The following is a 19451-nucleotide window of genomic DNA, read 5'->3' on the forward strand; positions in this document are numbered from 1 at the left end:
CGTTTCCTAATTTCAAGTGACATCATCGAGTCACTTGGTTACACCGCACTTTTTTTTTTCTTCTCGACACACGCGGTACGCAAGGCGAAGGAACGAGGCGTAGGTGTGGCGAAACGCCGACGGAAGTATAAAGAAGCGCTGCGAACTTGCAGGCAATGAGAATTACGCGGGGCGACGCTTGACCCTCCGCCGGAAGATTCGCCTTCCGCAGGAACACAAGCTCGTTTTTTATTATTATCTTTTTTTTCCTTCACTCGTTACACCCGACGAATCTAGCCCGTCAGCGCATCGTGCCGCAGATTGCACCCACGGAGGAGAGGGTTAAGCGTCCGCACGTGTATATCGAGAGATACCGGGATATGAAGAGTCAGCGAAAACCTATCCTCCGTTCCCGCACCGTTCCTCGTCCTTCCTCGCTCGGTCCTCACCTCCCGTTCTTCGGTTCTCCTCCTAACGTTACGTCTTGTACGATGTAACGTCGATGCGTCGACGATGTTAAAGCGGAGAAAACGAGAAAACGCGACAAAAAGTTATATATAAATATATTATATACCGACACCGTGGTTTCTTTTTTTTTTTTCTTCATAGGGTACTACACTACTACTGCTACTACTACTACTATTACTACTGCTGCTGCTGCTGCTACTACTGCTACTACTCCTACTACCATTGCTACTATTACTATTACTACTATCATATTATTACTATTACTACTATGACTATTACCATTACTACCGCTGCTGCTATTGCTAATTAACTGTTATTACGTTGTATCTCGTATAGTCGAATTCTATTCGCAACGATCTACTCGGGATACCAAGCGATCTCGGCTGGATCGAGGACGAAGCAAGCAACACAGCGGGTCCCGGCGTGACACCCGCGTATCCCGACTCATCACACATCGTACACATGAGTTTTCTTCGTTTCTTTTCGCGCAGGTGGAAAGTATCGGCCGGCATCGTGAGTTAAAAGCCAGCTACCGGAACGTATTTCAATCATTATCTTGAGTTTCTCGTGTCCACCAGCAATTTTCATGAGAATTGTTCGTTTGATAACGTCGAGGTCAGAAATAACGCAAAATGGGTAATCAATGGTCAAGCGTGGTAATAATATGGTAATTACGATAAATAAAGCTTCGGAGAGAAAGAGAGAGAGATCGAAAGTATTTTAATCTAAGTTGGGGAATCTTCAATTGAAAAATAATTGCTCTTTCACAAGTAATGATGATAAATGACTGTAAATGCGAATGCTGGACTTTTGACGCAATCGATCATTGAGACATATGAAGCTCCTAATTTATTATAAGTTTTTTTTATAAATCTGTTTATTATAAATTTATTATAAATCGGTATTTACGAAGCTCTAAGGTCTAGGAGTATAGAAAAACGTAAGCAAGAAAATATAACCAGTAAGCAAACTGACCAATCGCAGTCGACTATTCTCCTTATGATTTAAGAATAATCGAGTGGTCGGTCAATTTCCTTACTTGCGTTTTTCTATGTGCTTCCGGCCCAAGACTCGTCGGTACGGCTACTACGAAGACTATTGTGTCGCAACGTTGTGCAAGGCTGGATCTATAATCGATGCAATAAGTCATCAGCCTGTTGCTCTAAAGCAATATTGTAACGTAATTTTTAACAAAAATACGGCGCCAGATTGCGCTTCTCAAGATTTCAGCGTTATTTGGCGCCGCGGGAAAAACGTCTGTCGTTACATCTCATTGCTCGGGGCAGAAAGAAGACTCACTGCACATGTTGTAGACTTAGACTGATATTCTTGGAGATATTTTTTTTTCTTTTTGAGGACGACATTTCGCACGCTTCACTGGTCATTTCGCCGGGGGCGTTAATTAAATCTCCGAGACCCGAAGTAGCCGGCCGCTACTTTCCACCTCGACTCGCCTTCCTCGCCTCTCCTCCGGAACATATCCACATTAGCTGCCCGAGAGAAGTTTTCTTGAGCCAACAACGTAATGATAGTTACCAAACTTCTCCCCGTCGTGTCGAGAGAGAGAGAGAGAGACTCGCCACTGCGGCGCCCCGACGATAGCTGCTGCTTCTCGACCGAATCTCCTCTGGTTTTAGTCTATCGGACGCGATTACTCGCGCGCGTTAAAATACCTTTTCATGCAACGCGTAATCCACGTTTGAATTGCGTTGAAAAATCTTAGAAAACTATTCGGAGAGCGGAAAGCGCGCACAAATCGCGTGCGCATGTACATACACACGGGAACGCCGCGAGACTTTCTCCAATTTGAGTTTTTCTTACCTGCAGCAACATGTGTATATGTGCGTGAGAACGAACGAACGCGCGCGCACGCGCGGTCGTAGATAGATCGACGTTGGATCAAGAAAATTCGGGGCACGCGTGTTGCCACTTTGAATAAAAGAGGAAGAGAAATATATAAAAAGCACTGCCAGCGCGAGCGAGAGTCCTTGCGTTTTCCCCGTTTCACGACTGAGAAGACACGCGGTAAAAAAGAGACGCCAGACCCACCCGTTGCTTCGTCCTCGAGCGATTCCGTCGAGCGATCGACGGTGAACCCTCTCGAGGTGACCGATGATGTCGAGCGAGGAGGAGGCGATACAACCGATCACTTCTCCTCGCTCCTCGTTATCCCCTTCTTTTCCTTCATTTGCGCAGTTCGCACGGGCGCGGGGACCAACCGAAGAATGAACGAAGGCGCGGGAAACATCGAGACGAACATCCCGGTAAATGGCCAACCGGTTGACGTCACGATGATGTTTATGATTTCCCACTCGACGATGTAACTGTTGCACGGGGTGTCCTGTCGCTAAGTGTTCCAGTATGTACTTGTTCAATTCAAGTCAATGTGAACAATCAAGTCCTCCATTTTGCAAACAACTACGCTGAGAAAAAAAAATCGAAAAACAGGAATATTTTCTCCGGTGAGTCCTTACACGATATTTGCTTAAATCTAAATTTTCTTCGTTTAAACCGAGTATATATTATTTACTCGGTTTAAGTAAATAATGCTCGGTTTAAATGAAGTGAATTTAGATTTCGGTAAATATCGCGTATGAGGACCCACCAAAGAAATAGTCGTTCGTTTTTAGATACAGTTTTCTCTCAGTGTATGCCGGATCTCGAATTGTTAATTATTGAAGATGGAAAATGACGGTGTATAGAAGCTTCTTTAATTAATTACTCAGAAATTTGCGCGGTTATTCGCAAAGTGGCGAAGGACTTTTCTGTTCGGAATGGTCCAATCAACAAATATGTGACCGCTGTTGTATATAGCGACAGGCATCGATATATTGAACTTTGAACTTGTCAATAAGTATATCGGCTGCCGTATAGAGGGCTTTTTCGTTCACATTGACCTAAATTACAAATATACGACCAATGGGATACTTAGCAACGGACACTCTGTGTATAACGTACGTTGTTCCGCACTTATATTATTGAGCGGAAAATTTTAACATCGATGTAATGTTACTGTTGCTTGGTGTTTACTGGGAATTATACATGTTACGGTATACATTCATGATTATATACGTATACATTGTTGTAAGGTCCGTTCAAAATATCAAGTCTATCTCGAATGTACCTTACAAACGGTGCACTGAGAAAAATATATCTAAAAACGAGCGAATATTTCTTCGTGATGAGTGTCCTTACACGATATTTACTTAAATTTAAATTATCCTTATTTAAACCGAGTAATGTTTACTCGATTTAAGTAAATAATACTCGACTTAAATAAAGTGAATTTAGATTTAAGCAAACCTCGTGTAAATACCCACCAGAGAAATATTCGTTTGTTTTTAGATATTTTTCTCTCAACGTGAATTTGTTACATTCTTACGTCGAGCTTCGAGCGTCGATTCAATGAAGAAGGCTCGTCGTCATAGCGCGTATAACACGTATCAACAAATGATATCCGACGAAATTTTAACGGATCAAGAGACTCAAGATCCCGCTTCTTTCTCTCTCTCTCTCTCTCTCTCCAACGCTATCGTACTGATGTTTCACTTAGGAGTTACGATTTTTTATCGAGACGCAAAGCTACGAAAGGGAGAACTTTTCAAAAGTTCATCATGATTCTAGTACATTTTCCGATAGGATGAACTCTACTTTGTTGAGCGAAGATGAAGATGGTCTTTGCAAAACTATAAAGACCATCCCTGTTCACTGAACAGGTGGTTCATGTTTGTTATTACGTGGAGAGTTATACCGAATTGCAACTGAAGACGAAGAAAATTGATTACCGGACTACATGATCCCAGCGTCTTCAGCGGCCGACTTTCTTTTGTTTCCACATTCTGCGGTTGGTCTTGCGTCCCGGGCCACGAGGAGAACGCAGATTGTCGCGCCGAAAGCTGTAATTACCGAGAGAGAGAGAGAGAGAGAGAGAGAGGATGAATGAATGAATGAATGAATGAATGAATGAATGAATGAATGAATAAATAAATGAATGCGTTCTTTTTGTTGCGCAATTGTGGGTCATAGTTATGAACCGTACATGCTTATTCGGCCGGCCTAGGGAAGCTTTCGCGAATACATAGGTGACGTTTTTGCGAGCACGTGGGAGTTCACGTTGAGAGACTCTGTTAAAAAAGAAAAAGAACGACGAGAGGCTCCGATGGTCTCCCTCGGTGATAGGATGTTACGATGATTACGGCAGGTGTGTCGATGATAATTCACAATCGATGTATTCTAAGTGTACTAATCGAACTGTGTATCAAGGCGAAACGGTTTGTATATGTATATACAATTACTATTATAATCTATTGAGGCGAAAAGAACATTATGATAATGTGCAAATGTGTGTGTGTGCTCGTGGAAGAAGTAAAAGTGCGCGCGTGATACGTGAGAATAAGTGCGTGTAGGTGTGTGTGTGTTTGAGAGGGAGAGAGTTTTAGGTAAAAGAGTCCGGTAAAGTCGAAGAGAGAACGGCAAGACCGAGAGGGATAAAAAGAGAGAGAGAGAGAGAGAGAGAGAGGGAGAGCAACTAAATAATAAATACTGTAAACTGTCTTTGTGTACCATATGACAAAAACAACTATACCTATAGTTGAAGTGTGTTGGTTAGTGCGAGAGAGAGAGAGAGAGAGCAAAAGAGGAAGCGAGAGTGGAATAGTGTGGTTTATTCGATATAATAGCCCTGTTTCTCGGTTGCTTTGCATTTGTACTTCGTTCCGGCTTGACGAGAGAACTCGAGATACAGTCGGTCGTCGGACGATGCGATCATTAACCCATGTACATTTAGCGACCTATCCAATCTACCTTCTTTCATTTCCTTCGATTGGAACAGTCTCTGCAGAGACTACCTTGACAAATGCAGACGATTCGATGAACAATCAATTTGTTATCGAATTTCTTTATTTTTTTATATTCGTTATGTTTCATCCTTTTCATAATTTCTTTATAATCGTGTTAAGAGAAAACAGTCTCTACGGAAGTCGCACCCTGACACAAATGTCAATTATTTAACGAATAATCAATTCGTTGTCTAATTTCTTTACTTTTTATATTCGTCGTATTTTATTTTTTTTTTTACTTTTTTTTTATCGTGTTGAGAGAGAAAAGAAGTGTTTAATTTCTGTATATTATGTCATCGTTCTGGACCAAGATATATTTTAGTTGTTTATTATTGAGATTGCGCGACGGAACACACCGGAGAAATGTAAATGGGTTAATACCTGTGCATCCTTCGTTGCACCGCAGAGTGCGGTTTCCTCCTGTTGCGTCCCGCCCTTGTTGATCAGTGATCACCGTGACCGATCGTCTTTATGTATGTATAGCACTCGCATTAACGTACGTACACATATATATCGCATTCTTGCCTAAGAACAATGAACTGTTTAATTGTAAGAGCAAAGGGGAGGGGAAATCGTCAGTGCTGCGCGGCGCTTGCTCGTTGGGAGAAGCTTCCTTCGCCACCGATAGGTTTCGAGGGGAAGGAGCAAGGGCGCGAACCGGCGAGGAGAGCACTCTGCCTGCTGTTGACCTGCAATAAATTGCGAGAACGACATTGTGTAAATTAAGGCTACCGTTCGCTCCCCTAACAACGTTCGCGACATCAGGGAGATCACGTCACGCGAGATGAGCGACGTTAGGAAATTTGATCTTCGCCGCCTGGCGCGCTCCACTTCGGCCGAAACTCTGTATGTGTGTGCGTGTGTAATTATAAAATGAGCGAAGAGAGAGAGAGAGAGAGAGACGCGGCAAACGTAGGGAGAGATACCTGGAGCACAAAGGCGTCACGCTCGCTCAAGTTTCGACTCGCGGAGGAGGGCCGATGGGATGGCGCGATTTGCGCGAGTTTGTTGTTGGCGCGTTTCGACGGTCGGTGGACTCTCGCCGGCTCGCGCGAGAGTCTACTTCCGAGAATAAAAATGTATCACTACAGAGAGTGTAGTCGGTGCTGTTCGCGACGTGTTGCGCGACCGGAAAGGGAATTAATCGGGAGGAGAGGCTGCGTGTCCTAATAAATTAAGTTCGCGTTTCGCATTCGGCGCTTGGTTCGTACCGATGTAGCATGTAATCATGCACAACCAGATTGAAGTGTATCTCGCCGTGAGAAGCGGCAAGTCGAGAGAGAGAGAGAGAAAAGAGAGAAAGAAAGAGAGCGAGAGAAAGAGAGAGTGTGAGTATGTATGCGTGAGTATGTGTGCAACATCAACAACAATTTGTATTGTTTCCTTCTCAGCAGGCCGTCTTAGTTTCTCCGCCACGTTATGTTTTACCGTAGGAGCAAATTAGGAGCCGAAAGAAGCGTTCGCGTTCTTAGATCGAGTGCAGCCACGGCAGAGGAGGTCATCTCGCGAGAATAGCGTGCGCGCTGTATTTCGGTAGAATATTTTCGAAAATACTCGGCGGGGGAGCGTGCCCCGCGTGTGTGTCACGGCCCTTTCGCGGCCTCCTCTGTCGCCGCCTGTTTGTCGAACCTAGTTGAAGATGAAGAAAAGAGGAAACGAAGCATTTTTTAAATTAAACGAAACGAACGAAGCTCACGTGGCTCTTCACTCTCCTCCAGGCCCTCCTTTCCCCCCCTCCCTCCCCGTACGAGTTCCCCTATAAGCGTGTAATAATTCATAGAATATTATATGATTATTATTAAATATAATATATAATATTCTTGGTACATTATAAAACTGTCGTTAGAATATTACATCGAACGATAAACGAAATAATAATAATATAGGAAAAATTATAATATTACAATAACATTAAATAATATTATTTTTTAAGTATTATTAGGAGTGAATATATAACTATCAATTAATATTCCAGAATTATTACTTAATATTAAATAATATTACGCGCTTATAGGGATGTCCGATGATTCTTGGTTGGAGAATCCTAATTGACGTAATGTACTATTTGACAGTAATCAGTTGCATTTCTTCTTCTCGTCTTTATTTCAAGTTTAGGATATAAACGATGTTGTCACATTCAAGATATGCAGACTTTGTTACTTTTTATGGAATAATATAAATTTTTGGTTTGTTCTTTTAGGCTGAACTGTTAGGTTGCACCAGTTCAAGAAATTTAATTACACTGAAGCATGAGGATCTCGTATGTACGTTTTGTACACTTCAACGTACATTTATTATATGGATATTTCTTGAATTCTAGTGCAGCTAAAAAAACAGACCAATTAAGAACAAATCTTCATTCATCCACAACGACGGAGCGTTCATTCTTCAAGATGACGAGTTATCGTTGACTCCTGCTTACAAGGCCAAGAAACCACCGTCGATGGGCAAGCAGACCCCGTTGATCATGGAACTTCGATCACTCAATAAGTATACGATAGCATCCACCACCTCATCAACCTCTGCAACAACGTTTACAATATCTTAAGGCTTTTGGTTTTTTATTGTATTATCGTTTGTTGTATTATTGTATTATTGTTTGATGACGTCAGAAGCGAAGAAATGTATGCCTAAAATTCTTGCAAGATACGTTGAAACAAAAGAAAGTGTCCATAAAATGATACTTTTGAACGATTGAGCAGATTTGTAAAATGTTCCGGAAACTTTCGCTCTAACAATCAATAAATGACTGTAAAATTAACATGACTTGCAATCTTCTTTTTTAACCATCTTTTCTCACGATTTTGTCACATTAGTTTTATCATCATTTATTTATTATTAAATTAAAAGGAAAGTTTTCGAGATATTTTACAAATATGCTCTCAATCGACCACAAGTATCATTTTATGGACATATCCTTTCGTTTCAATATATTCCGCAAAAACTTTAGGCATATATTGTCTCGTTGACTTTTCTGATGTTATTAATCAAGATAGTTGCAGCGAGGAAACAGATTGAAATTTGGCCAATCAGAGTAAACCTCACTAAACTTGGGTTTCAAGAATTTCAATCCAATCTCAATCCTAATCTGATACTGGCTTTAAACATACCGCTGAATCGACCGAGCGGGATTTTACTGAGCATATCTCGCGCCTTCTGCGGATCGCTCCAACCCAATTTTCCCATTTCTGTCATCACAACCGTAGGATTTACAGTGTTGACCCTTATATTGTGCGGGCCTAATTCGAGAGCCATTGTCCTGCAAACAGAATATAATTTTAAAGGCTCGGGAAAAATCCGGGTTTTTTCTACCTTTCTACGGGGTTTTTCGGTTTTTCTCCACGGATTTTTTCGATTTCTTTCCGAGAAAAAAAATGAGAAAAAGCGACTTTTTTAAATTAGAAAATAGAGATTGTTAAGAACTTTCTTTGACAAAATTGAAGTTAATTACTTGTCAAGACGTTGATAATAAAAACCTCGAATGGTAAGGGATTCAAACCGATAGGGACTTCTTGTGAAACTGCGAAGCGAAGGGTGACGCACGGTCGTAATTTTGCTAAGTAAATATCCACGGCAAGTCGATCAGTTTGACTTCATAAATATTTGAGAACTTTTTTCCCTGTCGCGCACATTTCAAATTCACTCGAACATTACCCGAGTAGAAAATATCTAGTCGATCTGAATCATAAGTTAGTAGCATGAGCGTACATCACTGCCTGGCAACTAGTTACACTTTTTCATTCCGTAACTTTAATTTCTTTTCTTTAACCGTCAACTAACTTATTTATTATTTATATAGCCATTATCTAAACGCTAAGAAACACAAGGGTTACATAGCTGGCTAACAGCGACGTTAGATACAAATTTACCACCTCGTAATACAGACACGAAGCTCAGTTTCTAAGGTGGTTCTTCGTCAAATACTCGAGTTCTGCGTCTTCTACGTTCGTCGACGGTAAACGAAGCGAAGATGTCGGCTGAGGCGCGAATTCTTATCTCCGCATCGCGACGATTACTTAATTATCTTACTTCGACAACATGTCAACAGCGCTTTTGGATGTGCAATAAATGGCGTGATCCTTCAATGCCGCCTGGCTGGCTTGCGACGATATATTTACGATGCTGCCGCCGCTTTTCCGCTCGATCATGCTCTGAGCTACAACCTGCGACACGTTCAATATAGCCTTCACATTGACATCCATGAGCAGGTCGAACTGGTCGGGCGTGGCGTCCAAAAACGGTGACAGTACAGCGACCGCGGCATTGTTGACCAAGAGATCGATCGGCAAGATACTTTGCACGGCCTTTCTGGTCGCGTCCCAGTCGCGAAGGTTGACGCAGATCGTCCGAATCTTCGGATCGGTCGCGGCCAAGCTGTCCAGGTTCTTCTGCGTCCTCGAGAGCGCGAATACCTGCCCTTTGTACTTGGACAGACGCAGCGCCAGGTCCCTACCGATACCTGTTGCAATTTCATCAATAACATATGGTGGTCGGTTGCGCCAGAGGGAGAAAGAGAGAAAGAGTGTGAATAATGCAACTTGTTGTAATATCAAGTTGGAAGTCTCGTTCTCTCGCACGGTACTGGTCCCGATTCCGGAAAAAGAAGCATTTCGTATGCTGTATCTACACATCGAGGAAACGAGATTAAAGGAGACGAGATCAAAAGCATTTCGAATTGGTTTCGTTGAAGTGGGTGACCTCCCGGAGATATCTCATATCGCGGGAACTAAATTGCGAGAGAAAATATCTAAGAAATATAAAAAAATATTTATTCGACAGAGATAGCATCTTTTTTTACTTACAGAGGAGAAGACGATGCTATGTAACCTCCTCCCTCTATTTACATTTTATGTAAGAACTTAGTTAATAATCAATATTTTAAAATGAAAACTTAACGATTATATTCGTCAAAATGTCGTTCAATCGATGTTTGACACAATATTGTGAAATATTTATTACTCTGGGCGTTATTTGTAGAAAGAACTAAGATATAATAAGGTTTTTACAGCGATTGGCAATTCTTTTCCCTTCCTCGTTGACTGCATTCCAGCAGGTATAAAAGAATCAGAAAGGAGTAATAAACGTCTCAATAAGCCCTCATTCGCGACGATTCCAGAATCTAGAGAGATTCCGCCGAATATTTTGATATATCGATTAAACTTATTGTATATCTTAGTTCCGATGATGCCATACGACACATTTAAATGTGATTCGAAGATATAATTTCGGGGAGAAAATAAAGAGTAAGGTTTGTTTTTGATTTCAAACCATTTCAGCTGTTACATTTCGATGAAATCACATTGAAATGTATCCAGACAGCACAAATTGATTGGCTAATCTTTACCCAATGTTTGGGCAACGTTGGGAAACCAATTAATTTGTGCTGTTCGAGTATAAATTACCTATTTTCTACCAAAGTCATGCTACCGTGTGTTTATCGCATCAGCATAATGTAAATTTCAAGGACCCCCCGTATCTCACTTCACTGAAAACTCACGTTATGGTGCGACCTTATTTAATTAAATCGAGCTTACTTTGTTTTTGTCGCAAGGGTTCGTCACCACTCGGGCCGATTTCAGGTCCTATAATTTTTCCCGTTTCATTAATGCGACATTTATTGCGATATTATCGGAAGATAAACACAAGACTGAGAATTAAACCGCTCATTAGGAGAGAGTTAAACAGCGTTACAAACAGTGGAACTTGTGGGAGAGACCGTATCTTCGAAGATATAGCATGCATTTGGAAAGAGTAAATAGTTGGTTAGCGAGCCGGGGAGTGGATACAGCCCGGTGTTTCTACGTGGAGCGTGTTTTCCTTAACAGAGTTCGTTTGAGCAGAAACATTGCAGCTTAACGGTAGAAGTGCTCCTCAGCAAAACGGCGCGGGAGATACGGCTATTTCGAAAGCGCAAAATCGATCGAATCTGCGGAATCAGAAGCTGCGCAAAAAGAATTTCTGTCGAGGCTTAGCCGTGCCTACACACTGAAAAAAAAAATATCTAAGAAATAAGAAATATTTATTGGGCACTAATAACATATTTACTTGTACTTATATGTATAATTTTACACTAGAAAAAAATTGTTCTCAAATATATATTCTTTTCAATTTTTCTAGAGAAAATATATATTCTTTTCAATTTGCAACTTTTCAGGAAAGTGATTGTTTATTCTAAGATAATAAATAATAAATAAAGGATTTAGATTTAAAATGAATATGCCATTAGTACCCACCGAATAAATATTTTTTTTATTCTTAGCCTTTCCCTTCAGTGTGAATTCTATTCGTTTTACAAATTATTATTTTACGAACAACATTTAGATTCTAAAAAATGTCTAAAGCCGTATCTTGACGAACCGGGCACGATCGCCGGGATACGAGAAAAATTCGGAATTCATCACCGAGTTAACATCAGAAGTTGAAAACAGATTGGTCAGTGACATTAGATTCAGTTTGTTACGGCTTTGAAAACGTACGATGTCTATGGAGAAATTCAAACAATACAAGGATACGACCGGATATCGTGTATATCTCAATATATTATTATTCAGCCTATCTAAGTACGAGAGATACGAAAGTTCTGAGGTAAACAACTTTAAGAACGATAGGCAAAAGGCTAGATGTTAGACATTAATTATGACATTTTTAACAAATTCTAACGGGAGAATAAATTTGATCGACAATGTTACGCACGTGTCATGGTTATTTTTTTTTTCGAATTTACGACATGCGAGTGTAGTACTGTACAATAATCGTCATTCTTTACATTGAACCTCTTAATGCGCAATTAATATTCATACTATGATAATTAATGCCTCATTAAATAAACCACCGTTGTAGAAATTTAAATTGTAAGCGTGGCGAAAAAAAGAAGGTATGCCCGATATGGAAAATGACGGTTACTGTATGGTCAGTGTCTACGTTCAATAGAAAAAACAGCTTACTAAGCGCTTTTGATTATTATACACGATGGAGTATTCTTTTAGATCTTTCTCTACAAATCTAGGAAAATATATTAATCAGAAGCAGCAATTGCAAAGCATTAAGTTGTTTCTTCTGCTGAATGCAAGCAATCATGAAAAAACTGCAACACTTTTTTTTTATGAGTTTTGCAACACATCTGGTATCCAATAGGAAAATGTCTCTCTTGAGAATTACTAAAAAAACAAGATTCTATTAGACACAAGATGCATCTCGCATTCTAATGCAGAACTTATGAAAAAGAATGGTAGCAAATTTTTTGTGACTGACCATATAATGCCACTCGTACGTCGCAAATCCGAGAAAAATAGTTCGGCATATGCACAACACTGTCGGACAAATTTATCCTAAGATTTATTAAAAACTTCGTAGCCAACATCTAGCGTCTTATTTGTCTATCGTTTTTACATTTATTATTATATTTAGCTTAGCGTCTCGGGACAGAAATCTCCTGAAGCGTAGACCAACACAGAGGAAAGGAATTAGCTATCACAGCTAAAAACTAACTATATATATAATATAACTGAAATTTAATCACCAGATTTAGTTTTTAGCTGTGGAAGCTAATTCTTACATGACTATAGTCGTACACGAAAAAAAGAATTAGTCCCCACGCCTAAAAATATTCTAGTAACTAAATTTCAGTTGTATTATATAGCTAGTTTTCAGCTGTGAGAGCTAATTCCTTTTTTCCGTGAACACAAATACAACTTGCCGGGATTTCCTGGGATTTTCGACCTTACGCATTTGTAATATAAGGTTGAAAATCGTGCAAGCAATCCTGATCATAGCATCAAGGCATGCATAACATCTGATTACGTACCTTGACCAGCGCCGGTCACGAGAATACGCTTTCCTTCGAAGTTGATTTCCATGATCGTCGAATCGTATTATCACCCGTCGATGCGAGAGAGAGAGAGAGATAGCAGTATGCGTTTATCTTCGATCTTTGACACGGTCTTCCTCGACGCTTCTCCCGCAGAGAGATGTGTGTACGTGGCACGCGCGACGCAGTCAATGAAAGCGAATTGGTTGGGACTCGGCTATGATTCAACCGTTACGACAACGCTCGGCATACGAGTCGGTAAAGCTATTTGCTTGCCTGATACACGGCTCGTATCAAGGCTGCGTCGTGTAGTTTAGCCTTTCGAAATTGCATTTTTGCTCAAGAGCGGTGGTTTCAGCGGCGTTAAATCGTCCTTTCCGTACAACGGATAATTTTGAGGCCCCTTTAACGACCATACGAGAGTCCGTCGATGCGCTTCACGCTACGTCAAACACGAGCCGTGGTATGCGAGAAATTCAGCGAGACAGCTCTGCCGTTCTGACGGCAGCGCGTCGTCGATTAATCGATTAATTAATACAAGCGAGATAAGATGCGAAAAATCGAGCGGATAACAAATTCCTGCCTCTCTCTTGCGAATATAATGAAATTTCACTCGTGTCATTCTCGCAGCGCGTGTCTCCCGCTTAAAATCTAAATTTTCCAGCGGCATGTCAAATAACGCGACCCGTTTTTGCAAGTCGAGATTTAACCGGTTTTTCCGGATTTGCGATGCATTGGCTCATTATATATATATATATATATATATATATATATATATATATATATATANTATGTGTATGTGTGTGTATATATATAAAGAACAGAAAATTGTTTAGTGTTCTGCGTAATTGTAATACGAAGAATTGTTGAAGAGAACGTAATATTGAAACATATATATTGATAGCATTGGCACGTTTACATAACATTACGTATTTATATATTCGCAATGTTGATATGATATATAAAAATATATAAAAACGCGTTTGCGTACGCGTGCATCGTATGCGATACCGTATCCGGGCGAGTCAATCGCGTGTCTGTATTAAATAAAGTCGATATTAAATAAAAAATAAAAAAGTCCTACACGAAACACTAGATGTCGAGATAAGATGTAAAAAAATTGTTCTAAAATATGGCAGTTGTCTTTGCTTGACAAGAAGACTATATCGCTTACAAAAAAGATCTACGAAATAAAAAAAAAGCGTTTACTCGGTGAGTACTAATAACATATAATAACATATTTACTTATACCAATATACATATTTTTACGGAAAATATTTTGTTTTCAAATGAGAAAATATACACTTTCTTAAATCTGTAATTTTGCGTGTAAAGGAATTTGTTTACTCTAATTAAATGAAAGAACTTAGATTTAAGTGAATACGTCATTAATGCTCACCGAATAAACACTTGTTATTTTTTACATATCTTTTCCCCAGTGTGTACACGTTCGATCGGTATCGAATTGCTGGCAGTGTAAATCGACGAGCGTGCTTTACCTCGCTTTGCTATATCGAGTCTCCTGTTGAATCTCGCAAGTTGATCGCAGATTGACTTCGTCGACTAGATAACTCCAGATCCCTTTCATCCCATAGCCCTTAGCCGATCACAGTTCCTCCCGAGTTTGTGGTCCGACAGTTTGCGACTTCGCCTTGTCCTGTATGATTTTCGAGTCCTCCGTGTCGCTGATATACCCTTCCTCGCCAGTGTAGTGCGTCGGATGAACCAGAAGCGGGTCCGTCGATAATACAATCAAGTCCCGTGTAGGAAATTGCGCCGCCCATCGCTTCCTAACGAAATTACCAGCTCGTATCGTGCGCCTCATTAAGACCCATCGAAACCTGTGAGTCGCCAGCCGCGAATTTCCGTGATCTTCGCGCGACGACTCGCCGCCGACTCGTCGGAAATTCGCGGCTTTTTCGCCCGCTGTCGCGACGGCTCTCTCTCTCTCTCTCTCTCGGCGTCGCGTAATTATACTCGATTCACGTACTTGGGGTGCGTGTCCGAAAGTATAGGTAGATACTCGTCGACGGGCACCAATTTCCCGAGGGGCATAGCGCTCAGCAGCTTCCTCGCCCCGCTCTCCGACAGGACATAGCCGAGCGTCCAATAGCTGTACGCCGCCCGCACGAGGAACTTGGAGCCCTGTATACGGCTCTCCTCTGATTCCATCAGTCTCTTCCTGCCCAAATATCTGAAACAGAATGATTTAATGGCTTCAGGTCGCCTCGATTGCCCGTATCGACCCCGCTCAATCACGGAATCATTAGCTCGAGTCGCGAGCAGTATCTCGAATAAATTCTCCTCGTGGAAATGGAGGGGGAGAAATTTCGCCGGGAAAACTTACATCAAGTCCCACTCGACGCCGAGGTCGGACAGTTCCGTCAACACGTAGCGAACTTTCTGTCGGAAGAACGGCTCGAAGCGGACGTCGTCCTCCAGCACCATTACGTCCTTGTAACCGTGCTCTAACACCTAACGTTCGAATACTTCATTAGTGTTCGGCGAGAGCGTCTTCGCGAAAGGATACTCGCGCGTTACCTTCTGCCAGATGACGTAGTGGCTGAGGAAGCAACCGATCTCGCCCATCGTCATCGGCCTGCGCAGAAAGAGATTAAAGGATTACACGAGCCACTCATTGGACGCTAAAAAAAGGCGAATCGAATTCATTATTTATGTACAAGCTCCTTATGTAGATACATAATGTACTTCTCGCATTATATTCAGAGTACATCCGACAATTAATGGGCTCAATCCGCTCAAGTTCTGAATCCCCCCCCCCCTCTTTCTCAAAGTTGCAATTCAACTGATTAAATTAAATTCTTTCTTTCACCTCACCTCTTGTGGTAAGGATCTGCGTATTCCGGCATCGGTTTCACGCCCCATTCCTTCAGGATGCTCTCGTTTAAAGTCCTAGAAAATGATAAGACGATATTAAATTTCCGAAGAACGCAGATCCGTCAGCGGAGGACGACGCCGGTTTCCTGGGAGTGACATGGCGAAGAAATAAAAAAGAAAGAAATGCATCTTTCAACTTACGAGCGGATTGAATTTTCAATCGACATTCGTGATTAATTCCCCGTCTAATATCTTGGTCGAGCCAATTAAAACGATTCGAAGTTCATTACTTGATAATTTTAACGAGACTATATCTCTCTCCGCGTTTTTCCTGTATCGTCTGTATCATCGTTATAATTTGACAGGGTTTGGTAAGTTAGTGTATTTACGTTTAACCAAATTAAGTAAAAAGTTACGTAAACCAAAATTAACTTAATTAACAATTAAGTTAATATTAAATTAATTTATTAAAGATAAGAAAGTTAGTTATGCAAAACCTTGAACATGCTTAATTTCATAATTAACTTTTTAGTCGTAAATTAAATTTACGTTAAATAAAAATAAGATAGTTTATTATAAAAGAATACCAACTCGAAAGAAAACTGAAAGTACACAGAAGTATTGCTGGTTTGCATCTATGCGCATAAATTTTTATTTTACACCTTCAACAACGCTCTAGAGTGCTCTAGAACGTTCTAAAAACGAAATGGTATGTCAGTTTTGGTGCTCTTCCTTTTATAATATCTTAAAGTAGCGAGCACGTGAGCGATCATACAAATTATACGTTATACACGTGTAAGCGACGCACCGAGTTTTTAACCGATCACGTCGATCCGTATAGGCGCGATTCTATCAAATAAAAGCTAGGGATTATAAAGCGAACGTATCGACAAAGCCTCGTAAAGCCCGGCGTGTCGGATGGATTACGATGAAAATCCGCTCGCCAAATCTCCCCCGATCGACACGAGGGATCCCCCGAGGTCACGGTCCCACTGTCATCGTGATACATATATGGTTGCCAATCCGTCCGGCTTTGACCCGGAGTGTTGGATTTTCAAGAGTCTTGTCCGGCATCCGGTTAATAAGTCAAACCGGATGTTACATGTCCGATTTTTAAGTATATCCGATTAATACAATGAAATCTACCTTCATGACATTTCACTGGAATGGAAAAACTTGTAAAAGAGTTCGAATTTTAGCTACTCTTTGTTCCTTTTACAAGCACATTAGTGGTTGAGCGCAGCAAGAAACAATGCCATTTAGGATGCGTTCCATTTAAATATTCGCAACGATCGCGAGCATAAATCGTGTCTAGATGTTCTATCGGTTCATTCGACAAATTGGCCAAACGGTTTAATTTTATATTAATAAAATATATCGTATAAACAATAGTAGTTTATTATTTTATTCAACCAAACTTTATTTTTAAAACGATATTGCAAGTAATTTCTTATTAATTTTGTATTCAATCTAGTTTTATGATTACAATTTCTGTCCAGTATTATCTCGTTTAAGTTTCGTTATCAAAGAGGAAATGTCCGGTAATTTAGATTTTTAGATTTGGCAATCCTAGCTGGGTACCAGCGTGTGTCTTGACGCATCGCACTTCCCGAGGATGTCATTATCGACATGTTGACAAACACATCGTGAAAGTTGTATCATGAACGTTGAATCTCGAAAGTTTCAGTTGCAGCAGCGAACTCTTGCAATGCCAACGTTTCCTTACCATTCGATTAAAGTGACACGACTCCTCCGCAAAACTCACATACAACTCGGGCACTTAATAAGGGCACTTGATTGGTCCCTCAACCGTCATTTGCTTCGGCAAATATATAATGTAGGAGTGTGTACTTTAAAAGAAGGACGAGCGAGGAGATGAAGGAAATTTCAGTCAACGTTGTGCATGCTATATATACTGCGTACAAGTAAATATTAAATTTATTCAAAATATATTTTCTGTATCTTGGCAAGTTTAATACTTGCTTCAATCAAAAATATTAAATAAAAATAAAAATCAAGTTGTTTATTTAAATTGATCAATCTAACTTTTCTTTGATAAAGTTTCATAATATTCTTGAAAATAGAATAAATTCTTCTTTGCATATATCATAATGAACTTTATTGAAATTTGCAATAAAAAAATTTGGTTCGTTTAAACACAATTCCGTTGATTATTTACTACATTTTTCCGCAGTAATAATAATAATATCTTTATCACGGGAATAATAAAAGCATTTAATTTACAAAATTAGTTTATCGCGGAGATTAAAACAGACATGATTAATTAATGATTAAGATTCATATAAATAAAATAATTAATTAAATTATATGATAAAAAAAAAACATAAGGTATATTATAAGCACGCATTATGAAACGTTTAAATTCTAACGATGTGGTGGTCAAAAAAGAAATCAACGAGGTCAGAAAATATAATTACAATGGTGAAGTTACAATAGTTATGAGTGGAAAATCGTAAAACTCTCGATTTAGAAACGCCGACTGTTCAGCGGAGACGCGCGATGGTCAATGAACGCCCTCAGGAGTTACAATTGGAAGATTAATTGACAAAACGAAAAAACAAAAAAACGAAGTCATTGATAGTCTTCGACAAATGTAGACCGAACAGCGGGAGAGCGTATCATCGATTACCCGCTATTAGGGTGGAAATTACGCAGCAGTCAATCCTAGCTTAACAGAACATAAAGATCTACGGAGATCGTGCGCGATATCGCCGGAAAATCTGCGCGATAATAACATATTTATGTGTCGCTCGGCGACGAAATGAAAATGAGAGGGAAATACATAAGAAAGAAATAACGAAATATGGAACGTGTACGGGAGAAACTCAAATGGGCTCGATAAACAGCGTAATAAAGATTAGGATAATAAGGATATCATGGCTTGAAAATTACATTCGGTCGGTCCACGTTAACCTGACCTTCGTCGGATTCTCGATTCCTGGTTCTTCTTTCAGAGAAGGATATTCGTCCCTGAGGATACTGCCGTGACAGCCTGATTAAGCTTCACTCGACGGGAACCTCGGTGTCTTCCTGTCTTATTTACTTTGCGAAACTTCTCGGAATTTATCATCATACCGCTAATATCAAACTTGTTTATTCCCGAGTGAAAAATGAATTTTTTTATTATTTCTCGTTTCTACCTCCTTCACCCCGTGGACTACCCCATATTTGTCTCAATTGTCGGAGAGCCGGTCGGAAAATAACCGCAAGAGGAGAATATAGAATAATGTATATAAAAAGTGAATAAGTAAAAAATAATATAAAAAAAGACCGGTAGACTGAAGCGGGATGCATATAAGCGAAATCTTGCTCTGTGAGAAAAATTAACAGGTTCACTGCCAGCATTGCACATTGGAGTGTTTCACATATTATATATAAAATACTTAATTTGTCTATTGAATATATTTTACGTGTACATAGAGAGAAAAACGTTTCTTTAGATTTAGTATAAATGTTTGATTTAGATTTGTTTAATATAAATGGCAATTGAATATCAAATA

At 40.1% G+C, this 19451-nt stretch overlaps 2 protein-coding genes across 6 annotated transcripts in view; one reads left to right on the top strand and one right to left on the bottom strand.

Moving 5' to 3' along the window:
- Positions 1 to 19368, top strand: part of LOC106750909 (casein kinase I isoform alpha-like) — a 41834-nt gene extending 22466 nt beyond the window's left edge. The window contains exon 9 of one of the 4 annotated variants that reach the window (XM_014631543.1): positions 15315 to 15416. In XM_014631543.1, coding sequence (XP_014487029.1) covers positions 15315 to 15390 — 76 coding nt within the window. In that variant the 3' untranslated portion in view covers positions 15391 to 15416. Of the gene's footprint in view, positions 1 to 783; positions 6976 to 15314; positions 15417 to 18905 lie in introns of those variants that run through there. The other 3 variants (XM_014631546.1, XM_014631540.1, XM_014631542.1) reach the window with 3 other exon arrangements.
- LOC106750910 (glycosyltransferase 25 family member) overlaps positions 7693 to 19451 on the bottom strand; it is a 31953-nt gene continuing 20194 nt past the window's right edge. The window contains exons 6-11 of one of the 2 annotated variants that reach the window (XM_014631550.1): positions 15931 to 16005; positions 15634 to 15691; positions 15440 to 15567; positions 15083 to 15286; positions 8396 to 8544; positions 7693 to 7807 (exon numbers count right to left, since the gene is read on the bottom strand). In XM_014631550.1, coding sequence (XP_014487036.1) covers positions 7704 to 7807; positions 8396 to 8544; positions 15083 to 15286; positions 15440 to 15567; positions 15634 to 15691; positions 15931 to 16005 — 718 coding nt within the window. In that variant the 3' untranslated portion in view covers positions 7693 to 7703. Of the gene's footprint in view, positions 7808 to 8395; positions 8545 to 14613; positions 14883 to 15082; positions 15287 to 15439; positions 15568 to 15633; positions 15692 to 15930; positions 16006 to 19451 lie in introns of those variants that run through there. The other variant, XM_014631551.1, reaches the window with a different exon arrangement.

Source organism: Dinoponera quadriceps, unplaced genomic scaffold (assembly GCF_001313825.1).
Source record: "Dinoponera quadriceps isolate SergipeBrazil2010 unplaced genomic scaffold, ASM131382v1 scaffold4681, whole genome shotgun sequence".
Lineage (NCBI taxonomy): Eukaryota > Metazoa > Arthropoda > Insecta > Hymenoptera > Formicidae > Dinoponera > Dinoponera quadriceps.